Genomic DNA, 12,408 nt, shown 5'->3' on the forward strand with positions numbered 1-12,408 from the left:
CTTCTCAGATGCTGAGTTAATTCAGTTGATGCTTTTGCAAATGTTAAATGCCCAAGTGCCTGTCTTTCGGCTCCCTGCTGGCTTTTAAAAGCATGACATGTGGAGACACTGGCAATAAAGCTGCCTTTCCAAGGGCCAGCTTCCTGGCAAGACCTCCTGCCTGGGAAGGGAAGGGACCAGGGTAACAGGAAAAGAGCCATGGGCCAGGAGGCAAAAGACTGGAAGTCTCATTTTAATTCTTTCCATGATGTGACCTTGAACCAACCCTTTCTCTGGCCGAGCCTCAGTTTCCCCATCTGGACAACGACACGGTCGGACCAGCTGATTTCCAAGACATCAACTCTGACACCCTGTCCTCAAGGGCCAAGGAAACTACTGGTGTTGTTAAGGAAAGACATCCTGTTATGGCTCAAGCACCAAGAGAGATTTTCCTTCCTGAGATATAAACACAATCAGGTCAGATACTCTCCCTTTCAGACCCTGGGTCGACAAGAAGAGGGTCACACCATCCCTGTGGAAAACCTTACAAATCACCCCTACTCCTCAACTTCCAAGGCTAGGAGTTTTCCCACAGTGTTCCAGTATGTTCATAAATGAAGCTATTCCTGGAGAAGCTTCATGCAGATAAGGGGAAAAAAACCATCAGAACAAAGATGCGTGCCAATTAACTAGGGCATCTTTATTCAAAGTTGTCTCCTGATCCAAAAACACACATCCTTTTGGTTGGGATTTTTGCGAAAGATCCGCTGGAGAACATGATGTAGGAGTGACAAGATCAGTCTGGAGTGGCAGGTATTGGAAATTGACATCTCTTCCCAACATCCCACCATAAGTGGGTACTTGCGGCATTTTCCTTTTGCCTGCTAGGAGAGTAGCCGAAAGCCATTACATGAGGAAGTTAATTAGACCATCAAGCTAGGCCAGTGGGGGATATGGAAACTTCTAAAAGTCTGAATCAAATCAAAGAACTATTCTAACTTGCAACCACATCTACTATCTACAAATGGATTATAGTTTCCCTTATACACTCACTATAAAGTAAATGCATCAGTGAAAAAAAGAAAGCAGGAAATCACTGTATTTATTTTACAAAGCTTGCTCCCTTTTGAGTCAGTAATAAAAGTGTTGATGAAATGGGAATTTAGAATTAAGTTCATAGGAAACGTAATTACCAAAAAATGCTAATTGCAGCTCCGATTCAGCTTTGATTTCTTACCTGATGTATAGTTCCATCGATTTCAACCGGAACAATAAAATCAGCATTACTAATGGGCTAGAGAGAAAAGAAATTATAATTAATATATCCGAAAGAACAAAATAAAATTGGAAACTTTAGAAAGAATAAGGTTTGCCTGGACCAATGTTTTTATTATTGGAAAAAACAGCTAAACATATTTTTTTTAATGTTTATTTATTTTTGAGAGAGGCAGAGAGAGAGCAAGCAAGCAGGCATGAGCGGGAGAGGAGCAGAGAGAGGGAGACACAGAATTTGAAGCAGGCTTCAGGCTCTGAGCTGTCAGCACAGAGCCCAACGTGGGGCTTGAACCCATGACCCGTGAGATCATGACCTGAACCGAAGTTGGACACTTAACCGACAGCCACCCAGCTGTCCCTGGAAAAAAGTTTTAGGTGAAGGATGTTGAAGTATGCTTTGATTCCTTAAAATAAGCACAAGCAGGAAAGCACATTTTTTTCTGTTCTGAATATCGTTAAACTTTCAGCATCTCGGTCCAACCTCTGTATCATCTCCCTGGCCTAAACAACAAAGGTAGGGCAGCCTGGCCAGAGAATGGGGCTCCTCAGAAACTCCAGTTCTCGCCTAGAGCCCTGCCACATGGTGTGGAACCAGTACTGGCCACCAGGGGGAGGAGGTGAGAGCCCAGTGGTCCCAGAGGACTTGCGACTTGGGGGGAAACTGATTTGTATTGGACCCACGGATGTAAGCTGCCCTGTGATGGGCTGCTGGGCAGGAGATGCTGAGCACAGGACACAAAGCAGGGCCACAGACGTGAGGTGAAATCAGAGGCCACAGGCCACGGCCTCGGCTCCTTTCCCTCTGGACCTTCGTTTCTCCTCTCTTCCACAGCTGCGGTAATGGGTCTGATGTGTGCCCATGGCTCCATCTGGTCCTGAGCAGCAGTGATTTCCGCCTTGCCTGGCACCGTCTCCTGCCCTGGGCAGTGGGGAGAGCCGGCCCACCCTGGATTGCTCTGTTCTAAGTAACACAATACCCAGCACAGCCACAAACTTAAGCCTATTTAAAGTAACTCTTTGACAATACTAATGATACTTAAAATGCAAACATGATTATTTCGGCAGTCCTTGTGTGAATCAATACCAGGTTTAACATGAAGTTCTAAATGGAAGTCCACAAATGAGGTAGCAACTACTCCAATGAACAGGCCCAAGAGACTCAGAACACAAACCCCTGGGACAAATAGGAGGAGACAGCAGGTGTGCGGTGGCTATTGGGCAGGGGTGCGGACAGGGGTGTGCAGGGCAGAGTCTCTGGTCAGAATCTGAACTGGGGTCTGCTTTTATTAAGCCCATCATCATACACACATGCAATGTTCTTTGCTAAGTAAACAGAAAATACTAGAACACAGAACCATTGCTAAGCACTCAATAGAGTACCTGAAGCTTAAGATTACAGTTTATTCACCCATCATCATACACACATTCAATGTTCTTTGCTAAGTAAACAGAAAATACTAGAACACAGAACCATTGCTAAGCACTCAATAGAGTACCTGAAGCTTCAGATTACAGTTTATTCACTCTTGCGGTTGGAAGGCCAAGGATGAGTTCAGTATTTTATAATTCCACAACAAAATACAAAATCATGAAGGAAGAAACTCTAACAAGGCATTATTAGATTGCAAAATCATATTCCATAGAGTATATTAAAAGAGAACAACCATTCCCCAGCTCAAATCAAGCCTCAGCCTCGGTTTCTTCTTACGTGCTATGTAAAGGAGGCCATGCCAAGCCATGGTTCTTAACCTGGGTCTAAGAGCCTCTGTGTGAAACAGTTGTAGGTTTACAGTTGTATGATCTCAAGAGAGGTCACAGCTTTCAGATTCTCCAAGGCCTCTGAAATGCCCTTCTGGGGATCAAGGAGATTCAGAGCACACATACCTGGCCTTTGGCTCCCTGAGCAGCGCCATGGCAGTGGGCAAGAATAAGCACCTTGTGAAAGGTGGCAAAAAGGCAGCCACGAAGAAAGTGGTCGAACCACTTTCTAAGAAAGATTGGTAGGATGTGAAAGCACCCGCTACATTTAATATAAGAAATCCTGGAAAAACAGTAGTCACGAGGACTCAAGGAACCGAAACTGCATCTGATGGCCTCAAGGGTTGTGTTTTCGAAGTGAGCCCTGCTCATCTGTGGAAGGATGAAGTTGCATTTAGAAAATCCAACCTAATTACTGAGGATGTTCAGGGCAAAAACTGCCTAACATCCATGGCATGGATCTTTCCCGTGACAAAGTGTGCTCCATGGTCAAAAAACGGCAGACTATGATTGAAACTCATATTGATGTCAAGACTACTGATGGTTACTTGCTTTGTCTGTTTTGTGTTGGCTTTGCTATTAAAAAAAAAAAAAGCAACAATCAGATTCAGAAGATCTCTTACACTCAGCACCAATAGGTCCGCTGAGTTCAGAAAAAGATGGTGGAAATCATGACCCGAGAGGTGCAAATGACTTGAAAGAACTGGTCAATAAATTGATTCCAGACAGCATCGGAAAAGACACAGAAAAGGCTTGTCAGTCTATTTATCCACCCCGTGATGTCTTCATTAGAAAACTAAAAATGCTGGGGCACCTGGGTGGCTCAGTCGGTTAAGTGTCTGACTTCAGCTCGGGTCATGATCTCAGGTTTGTGAATTCGGGCCCCGAGTCGGGCTCTGCGCTGACAGCTCGGAGCCCGGAGACTGCTTCCAATTCTGTATCTCCCTCTCTCTGCAACCCCTCCCTTGTTCGCACTCTCTCTCTCTCAAAACTAAATATTAAAAAAATTAAAAAAAAAAAAAAGAAAAGAAAAGTAAAAATGCCGAAGAAGCCCAGGTTTGAATTGGAAAAGCTCATGAAGCTTCATGGTTTGAAGGTGGTAGTTCTGGAGAAGTTACTGGGGATGAGACCGGTGCTAACGTTGAATGAGCTGATGGGTAAGAGCCTGTAAGAATCTGTTTAAAATTCAGACATTTAATGGTGACAAATAAAAAATCTCCTTTGTGATGAAAAAGAAAGAGTACATGTATCTTGATGAGCACTGAGAAACGTATAGAATTGTTGAATCACTGTGTCGTGTACCTGAAACTAATATAACTCTGTATGTTAAGTATATTTGAATAGCGCCCCCCCCCCCCCCCGCCCCTACAATAAAGGATATTCTGCTTGCAAATATAGGCAAGCCAGGGAGGGAAGAAATGAAGAGACGCTGTTCACATCAGCTTCTGTATAATGCTCTTTGAGCAGGCCTTGGAGACAGCAGGGGCTGTTAAGGTCCTGCCTTTGGAGTCAGGAACCCTCCATAGCTTCGGGCAGTCTGGTCAGCATTGCCCACACTCCCAGAGCCTGGGATGAAGCTGTCCAGGCTGAAATGGCAAATAACCCCTGCTCCAAAGGGCTTTCCTCCAGAGGCCTTTGAAAAGTCCTGAGCAACTTGCCCACAGGGGAGAAAAGGCTTCCAGTGCTGTTCAGAGCTGAGCTGGGACATAAGGTCATGGCAACCAGGGGACCAATCCTGGAAGGGCCCTCAGGGTGCTGGGGAATGAGGTGGTACCTCCAGGCCCCAGTGGCCTGTCTCACTGCTAGAGTACGTGTATTACCTTCTCTACTCTCCCAAAGGACTCACAGACAACCGCCTGGCCTTGTCCTATCAAGGAAGGCTTCTGTTTAGTGAGAAGCAGGCATAAGGAAGGATGTTTCTGACAGAAAGTTCTTCAGGCAAATTTGATGGCTCTTCCAACGTCCCCTGCAATGGTCAAGGAATGACTGGTTCATGTGAGACACCCCCCACGCCCCCCAACCATGGAGGGTGCCTTCATATCTCTCCGCAAAGTAAGGGGTGTCACGGGTTGGGGTACAAGGAGGAATGGGATCAAACTGGCCAGTGATAGTGGAGCAGCTCATCTCCAGAAGTACCCCGAGAAAAATAGGACCAGGACCCTACTTCTTCCTTCCAACACACAGATGCCCTATTTTTAAGCTTTTTCATCATTTGCCTCTATCTATCCATCTATCTTCCTTCCTTCTTTCCTTCCTTCCTTCCTTCTTCTTTCTTTCTTTCTCTTTCTTTCTTTCTTTCTTTCTTTCTTTCTTTCTGTCTCTCTCCCTCCCTCTTCTTTCTTTCTTTCTTTCTTTTTCTTTCTTTCTCTCTCTCCCTCCCTCCTTTCTTTCTCTTTCTCTCTCTCCCTCCCTCACTCTTTTCTTTCTTTCTTTCTTTCTTTCTTTCTTTCTTTCTTTCTTTCTTTCTCTCTCTCCCTCCCTCCTCTCTCCCTTCCTCCCTCCTTTCTTTCTTTCTCTCCTCCTCCTCCTCCCTCCCTCCCTCCGTCCCTCCCTCCATCTCTTTCTTTTTCTTTCTTTCTTTCTTTCTTTCTTTCTTTCTTTCTTTCTATTTCTTTCTTTCTCTCTCTCTCCCTCCCTCCTTTCTTTCTCTTTCTCTCTCTCCCTCCCTCACTCTTTTCTTTCTTTTTCTTTCTTTCTTTCTTTCTTTCTTTCTTTCTTTCTTTCTTTCCTTCTTTCTCTCTCTCTCTCCCTCCCTCCCTCCTCTCTCCCTTCCCTCCCTCCCTCCCTCCTTTCTCTTTCTTTCTTTCTTTCTTTCTTTCTTTCTTTCTTTCTTTCTTTCTTTCTTTTTTCAGTAGGCTTCACACTGGGCTTGAACTCACAACCCTAAAATCAAGACATGAGCTGAGACCAAGAGTTGTATGCTTAACTGACTGAGCCACCCAGGCACCCCTCATCATTTGCCTCCTTAAAAAAATTTTTTTTTGATGTTTATTTATTTTTGAGAGAGAGAGAATGACAGAGTACAAGCAGGGGAGGGGCAGAGAGAGGGAGACACAGAATCTGAAGCAGGCTCTAGGCTCTGAGCTCTCAGCACAGAGCCTGACGTGGGGCTCGAACTCACAAACCGGGAGATCGTGACCTGAGCTGAAGTCAGACGCTTAGCCTACTGAGCTATCCAGGTGCCATGCCATCTGCCTCTTTAAAAAATTTTTTTAAATTTATTATCAAGAGACAGAGAGACACAGAGTGTGAGCAGGGGAGGGGCAGAGAGAGGGGGAGACACAGAATCCGAAGCAGGCCCCAGGCCCTGAGCTGTCAGCACAGAGCCCGACGTGGGGCTCGAACCCACAAACCGCGAGATCATGACCCGAGCCGAAGTCGGTCGCCTGACCGACTGAGCCACCCAGGCGCCCCTCATTTGCCTCTTTTAAAAAACCTGTCTCATTTCAAAAAATGGAGAGATGGTTCATGAAGTCATTTCTGAATAGCGTAGCCACAGCCATTTCCCCACGGAGGCCCTTTGGTAATTCATAACTTGTGCTGCCATTCTGGCAGGGAGGGGATGGAGTGAGGAACGAGGCAGACACGAGACGAGACTGTCTGATGCTCCCTGTGACATCGCTGCAGCCCCGCCCCCTTCAGGAGGGAAGTCATACGGTGGCCGGATCCTCATTCAGCTATGAAGCTTGTAAAAAAAAAAAAAAAAAAAAAGCCCAGCTACCTCCTGTCACGAAAAAGCTGAATCTGCTCGGAGGCCGTAACTCTGGAAGTCGTCTTCAGAGTTGGACATCTTTCAAAAATTGGTCTGGGGAAACTCCCAAGACAGCAGGTTGCTTGACAGTTTTAACAGTGCCTCCCCTGCCCCTTCCAATAAGACATACAGCACTCTAGCTACCTTCACAAACACACGGTGGTGCCCTGGGGCACTGGCACATTGATGGCCTTTTGCCATCCGAGAAGTATTTCTGCAGGGGTTGGAGGGTTGGGAAACTCAAACCTCATAGGTAAGAATGGGGTCTCAGTGACACCGGCAGCCCAGCATTTCCCACCAAACTAAGCAGGTAGTATTCAACTCCTCGAGTTAATGTTCACCGGAGGTAATAAGCAACTATTACTGGGATTTCTTCATGAACAGTGATGTCATCCTTTCTATTTTTCCTTTTCCGATACACCGTGACCAAAATCACAAAGGTTATGGATTGCTTTTTATGTTGATTTACCTTAAATGAACTGTGCACCAATGTTTCATCTAAATCAATGACCACACATTTCTTTCCATAGTCAAGCACCGTCGCCTCTGGAAGGAGGTATTTAGCTGGTGGCTAAAGTGAAAAAAAAAAATCAGTATTATTACCTTTATGTAGAAGACGTACCAACCAATCAATCCCCTTATCGCCGTATCATGTTGTCAGCGAGGTTATAAATGAGATCAGACATGTAAATGCCTGATTAAGCACATCATGGGATGTTATTAAAAACAGTAGGACTACGTAGTTTACAACTGAAGTTTTAATAAATAATGTGCCGTTATCTGAATGGCTATTGGAGGGCCTCAGTTTTGGAACCAGACAAGTCAGGGTGTGAGTATCAGATCTGTCTCATCTTGGCTGTAAATTGGGATAGTACTACCTGCCATGGAAGGCTGTCGGTCTCAGCTGTAACTGTGGTAAAATGCCCAGTGTTCTGCCTGGTATATACATGGTGGCTAGTTATTATTAAAATGGGCTACACAAAATAAATACTCAATTATATTAGCTATTCTAACTACGCGGGCCCATTTCCTGGGGATCGTTTTTGTCTGAAGTTCCCTGTGGTATAGAAGTACATTTTACAGCTATACTGGAACCGCAGTGGTTTTTTGCTGGTTTGTTTTAACGACCACAATTTTCAGAAACTTGAAGAGGACCTATGGATCCACGAGCAAAGCACAATCCAAACGGACTTCCAATAATAGAAAACAGAAATAAAAGTGGTCCAGGTACAGGGCCCTGACTTGTGTCTACCCCACTGCAGTACTGAGTGAAGGTAGCACTTACCCCTTGGATCCTCAGTCTCTGGAGGTTATACTTTAATCCACATGGTGTTTGTGGATCAGAAAACCTATTTATGTCTTTGTAGTAGCTGACTCTAATCTTGTGGTAAAGAGGTTGTAAAGAGTTAATAAGCTGCTGGATATCGGCAGCCAAAGTCATTCGTGATTTAGAGTTTTATTTCTTTGGGTTTTGCCTCATTCTAGAAGTGATTCCAAGTACTTCAGTTTACTTTGTGGCATATTCCGTACCCAATGTTAACTAGCTAATTTTCTCTCCTGGAAGAAGGTCAAACTCTGTTCAACATTTAATGCAAAACAAAACACACACAAAAAAACTGTGTCCCTAGCCACTGAAGAACAGAAAATTTAGCTTATCAAAACAAACCCCAAAACAAAACAAGAAAAAAATGAAATCAAGAAGTATTCCCTTTTGAATGGATTATCTCCTTTTTTGGAGGAGGGGAGACGGGAGGTTACAGTGAATATTAGTCAAGATCCAGGGTTAATTTTGGACTTTAGCTGGTTCCGTAGTGAACGGAACACAGGAAGTCAACCGGGTAGGTAAATTTGCAAGCATGATGATCAACTGGTCTAGGGCTGAGTGGTGACTCTAATTCGATAGGGGCTCTCTCCAGTGGGTGTTTCCTCCTGTCCAACATCATCTAGAAGAAGAAGCCTTCACGTCCTCCCAACTCCCTTGGCTCTAATTAAAGTTCACCAAGCAGTATTCCCTCCCCAGTACTCCCAGTAGCACCGGGAGGAGATGCACCTTGGACATGGGACATGGGATTCAGGGTCCTAAAAAGGATTCTGTCTTTCACTATAAATCAGCAAGCAAGCAGGGTGCTAGAAACATTACAATAAACTCGCAAGAAGAAGTTTTGTATTCAGTGTTTTAAAAAGGCAGAATATGGTGAGCTCTGTAAGTGAACATAATAAAGAGGGTTTGAGCTATTTCTGTTGTTTGGGCCATAGCAGAAGGCATGCTTGTGACCAGAATAAAATTTAATTTCTTATCACACGATTATGTAATAAAAACACATTCTCATTGTTAAGAATACAGGCACGCAAGAGACAACTATTTCCTTTTCCCTGCTCCCCATTCCTCTCCCGGGTGCCCCTCTTTTCAGTTCGGTGCATGTCTGTCCAGTCTCTATGCATTTATATACTAAAACAACATTTAAACTTTATGTAATTGCTCGCCTGGGAAATAAGGCTCTAGGGATGGAAATGATTCCATCCCTAGCAGATCTGAAAACGTCAAAGATCTGCCAAAAGCGGCTCAGTTATTTTCCGGACCTGAGAATAAAAATTACTTTCTGAGCATATTTAACCCACACTTTGCAAGCACTCTCTGAGTTAACAGGACAGAAAAGACCTCAGGTACTACTGGAAGAGAGAGAAGAGGGAGAAGAGAGAGAAGAGGGAGAAGAGAGAGAAGAGGGAGAAGGGTGAGACTCCTCATAAGTAAGCTACTGATTTAGCATTTGTGCTGCAGAGAACAAGGCGGGGCTGGGGACAATGGGTAAGGAGGGTTCCGTGAACCCTCAGCCCCGCTTCCTAAACACACACAGCTTCTCTGAGAGCTTGGCTTTAGATTAATGCAAATTCCTCGGACCACTGGTAAAAATTCTTCTGGACAGCTGTGTCCTTGGCACACGCAAGGACACTATATAATTGCAATAGTGCTTTGTTACTTCAATTGATCTGTTCAGGTGATGCTTGAATTATTAACTAAAAACGTCCTGGGGCAAATTTTCTCCCAGGCCATCAAAAAACTGGAGAACAAGAGAGACACCGGTTACATCAAGAAGAGCCTTTTCATACAAACCAAGTCTTGCTCCAAAGTACACGGAGGACACTGCCAGGGGGACGGAGAGGGTGAGGGTAGGGAGCAAAAATGGGGGGGGCGGGGGGGGGGGAGGAACCTTGGTTTGCCCTCTAAGATTTAGGAAGGGCATTCATTCCAGTTCTCTTCCTGGGAGAAGATCTGGAATTTTCCAACCTCGGTAGTGAACTGGCAGCCATGAATAGTTAACTCTCAGGTTCCCGGGGCACCCATCCCACTTACCCTCACAGGTCTTAGAGGCGGAAACGTTCTTGGCACACTAGATTGGGGTTTCTGCACATAAGAGTCCCAGGCCCACAGTCTGTGCACTGTGCTCCCCAAGCCTCAGAGCTGAGGGCAGAGGTCTCAGGGCTTCTGCGGGAGGAGGCGAAGGAAACTCTAGACCATTTTTAATCACAATCGTTGTTCTGCCGATAGGTTCTCCATAAGGTTCGGTGGGAAAAAAGTATACTACTGTTTACTAACAGGCTTAGGCACACAGAGCAGAAATGTAATTGCTAGAAAACTCGTTTCTCCTCCTATTCTCCTCTCGCACCGTCGTGACTCAGCTACGCTGTCAACCTTGCACCGTGAGCATCGAGAGTGAGATTCCTCCAAGAGCAACAATGGGAGGAATCGGGTCACAGCCCCAGTCACATTCCGCATTCCTTGCTGGGGCCAAAGCACTTGAACTCTCACCTTCAGCCAAGGCCACCCAAACTTCAGGGGATTCTAAAGCTGGCCCTCTGCTTCTTTCCCTTATCCTTTACTACCTGACTTTTATTATTGGATAGCCCACGAGGCTTCCAATAAGATGTGTGGAGGGCCCCAAATCCCAGCTGACGGCTGGGCAACAAACGTTATTAAGTGGAATGCTGTAACATCAAGTCCAGATAAAAATGTCATTTTCAACAGGTGTATGAAAGATGGATTAATCAATAAATAGCGTCGAGACGTGTGACTTGCCACTCGGAAAAGGCAATAAAGCCGGATCACTACTTAACGCCTTACACCAACGTGAATTCCAGATGGATCACAGATTTAAGTGTAGAGATAAAACCATTAAAACGCTAGGAGAAAATATGGGTCACAGTCGTAGAGTGGGGAGATCTTTCTAAGTGTGACATAAAAAACCAGGAGCCATAAGGGATAAGATTAAAACATTCGCCTGTATAAAATTAAACTTCTTTGTGGCCAAACTGATTATAAACAAGGCCAAAAGATATACCATAAATTGGGGGGGAAGTCCTAATTTCCTTGAAATTAAAAAGATAACAGTATAAACTCTAAAAGGAATGAATAGGGAGGCAGAAAGACATATGGACAATAAACCCGTGAAAAGATGTTCATACTCATTCATAAAGAAATGCAAATCAAAGCAATGAATTGATACACTATTCTTTGCTCACAGATCAGCAAAAATTAAATATTTGATTATTGTCATTTCTGATAAGGGAATGGGCAATCCCACACACTCCTGGTGGGAATGTAAGTCAGGCTTTTTTTTTTTTTTTTTTTACATTTTTTATTTATTTTTGGGACAGAGAGAGACAGAGCATGAACGGGGGAGGGGCAGAGAGAGAGGGAGACACAGAATCGGAAACAGGCTCCAGGCTCCGAGCCATCAGCCCAGAGCCTGACGCGGGGCTCGAACTCACGGACCGCAAGATCGTGACCTGGCTGAAGTCGGACGCTCAACCGACTGCGCCACCCAGGCGCCCCAGTCAGGCTTTCAGAGGACAATTTGGCTTTAATCTACCCAAGATGTAAGTTATATCCTGATCACAACAGATACTATAACTCAAGTCCATAAACATACATGCACAGGAATATTCCCAAGAGAAGTATTAGTAATAGTTGAGAAGTAGAAACAAAATAAACACCATCAAGGACGAGTAAAACAATGAGGCAGATCACTATGCACCGATATTTGGAAAGATGTTCAAAGTATATTGTTTAAAGCAAAAAAAATACCTTGCCAAATTCTCATTTGTGTCAATATGGTTGTGTTTATTTAGAAAATTTCTGGAAGGATACATAACAAATATTAAAAGTGATTATTTCAGGGATTAGGACCATGTTGGGAGATTTTTTCTTCTTTCTGCTTTATTCTTACAGTATTTTTTACAACTATGAGCTTGAATTATTGCTTAGTAAAAACTCAAAAGACCAAAGCTGCACACATTAAGAGAGTAGCATGACAATGAAATAAGAGGGGCATGGTGGGAAGCAGAGATGTGGGGGTGGGGGTGGGGTTGGGGGGGGGAGTGGGCTCCAGCCAGAACTATACTGGGCACCCACAGGCTCAGGGGTACCTTTCACCTTCAGGGCCTGGAAACAGCTTTCAAGAGGCTGTAGGCCCTGGTTTGGGATTAGCACAAGCCTGGATTTCTGGCCCTACAGTACGGCACCCCAAGCTCACAGGGGCTCCCAGCACCCAACAGGTCCCCTGTGATCCAGAAAGGGCACGGCTATTTCATTTATGTGACTTGTGGCCTTGCCATGTGCGTACCGATTCTGCAGGGGATCCCAAGTC

At 44.8% G+C, this 12,408-nt stretch overlaps 1 protein-coding gene and 1 pseudogene across 5 annotated transcripts in view; one reads left to right on the forward strand and one right to left on the reverse strand.

Annotated features, from left to right (window-relative positions):
• The window catches only part of CTDSPL (CTD small phosphatase like), a 120,691-nt gene that overhangs the window by 13,614 nt on the left and 94,669 nt on the right, over nt 1-12,408 (reverse strand). For all 5 annotated transcript variants that reach the window (XM_060638241.3, XM_060638244.3, XM_060638240.3 and 2 more), the window contains 2 exons: nt 7,233-7,334; nt 1,217-1,273 (listed from right to left, as the gene is read on the reverse strand). In XM_060638241.3, coding sequence (XP_060494224.1) covers nt 1,217-1,273; nt 7,233-7,334 — 159 coding nt within the window. The remainder of the gene's footprint in view (nt 1-1,216; nt 1,274-7,232; nt 7,335-12,408) is intronic.
• LOC132682833 (small ribosomal subunit protein eS1 pseudogene) lies at nt 3,166-4,055 on the forward strand (annotated as a pseudogene).

The sequence above is a fragment of the Panthera onca genome, chromosome C2, assembly GCF_046562875.1.
Source record: "Panthera onca isolate mPanOnc1 chromosome C2, mPanOnc1 haplotype 2, whole genome shotgun sequence".
NCBI classification, from domain to species: Eukaryota; Metazoa; Chordata; class Mammalia; order Carnivora; family Felidae; genus Panthera; species Panthera onca.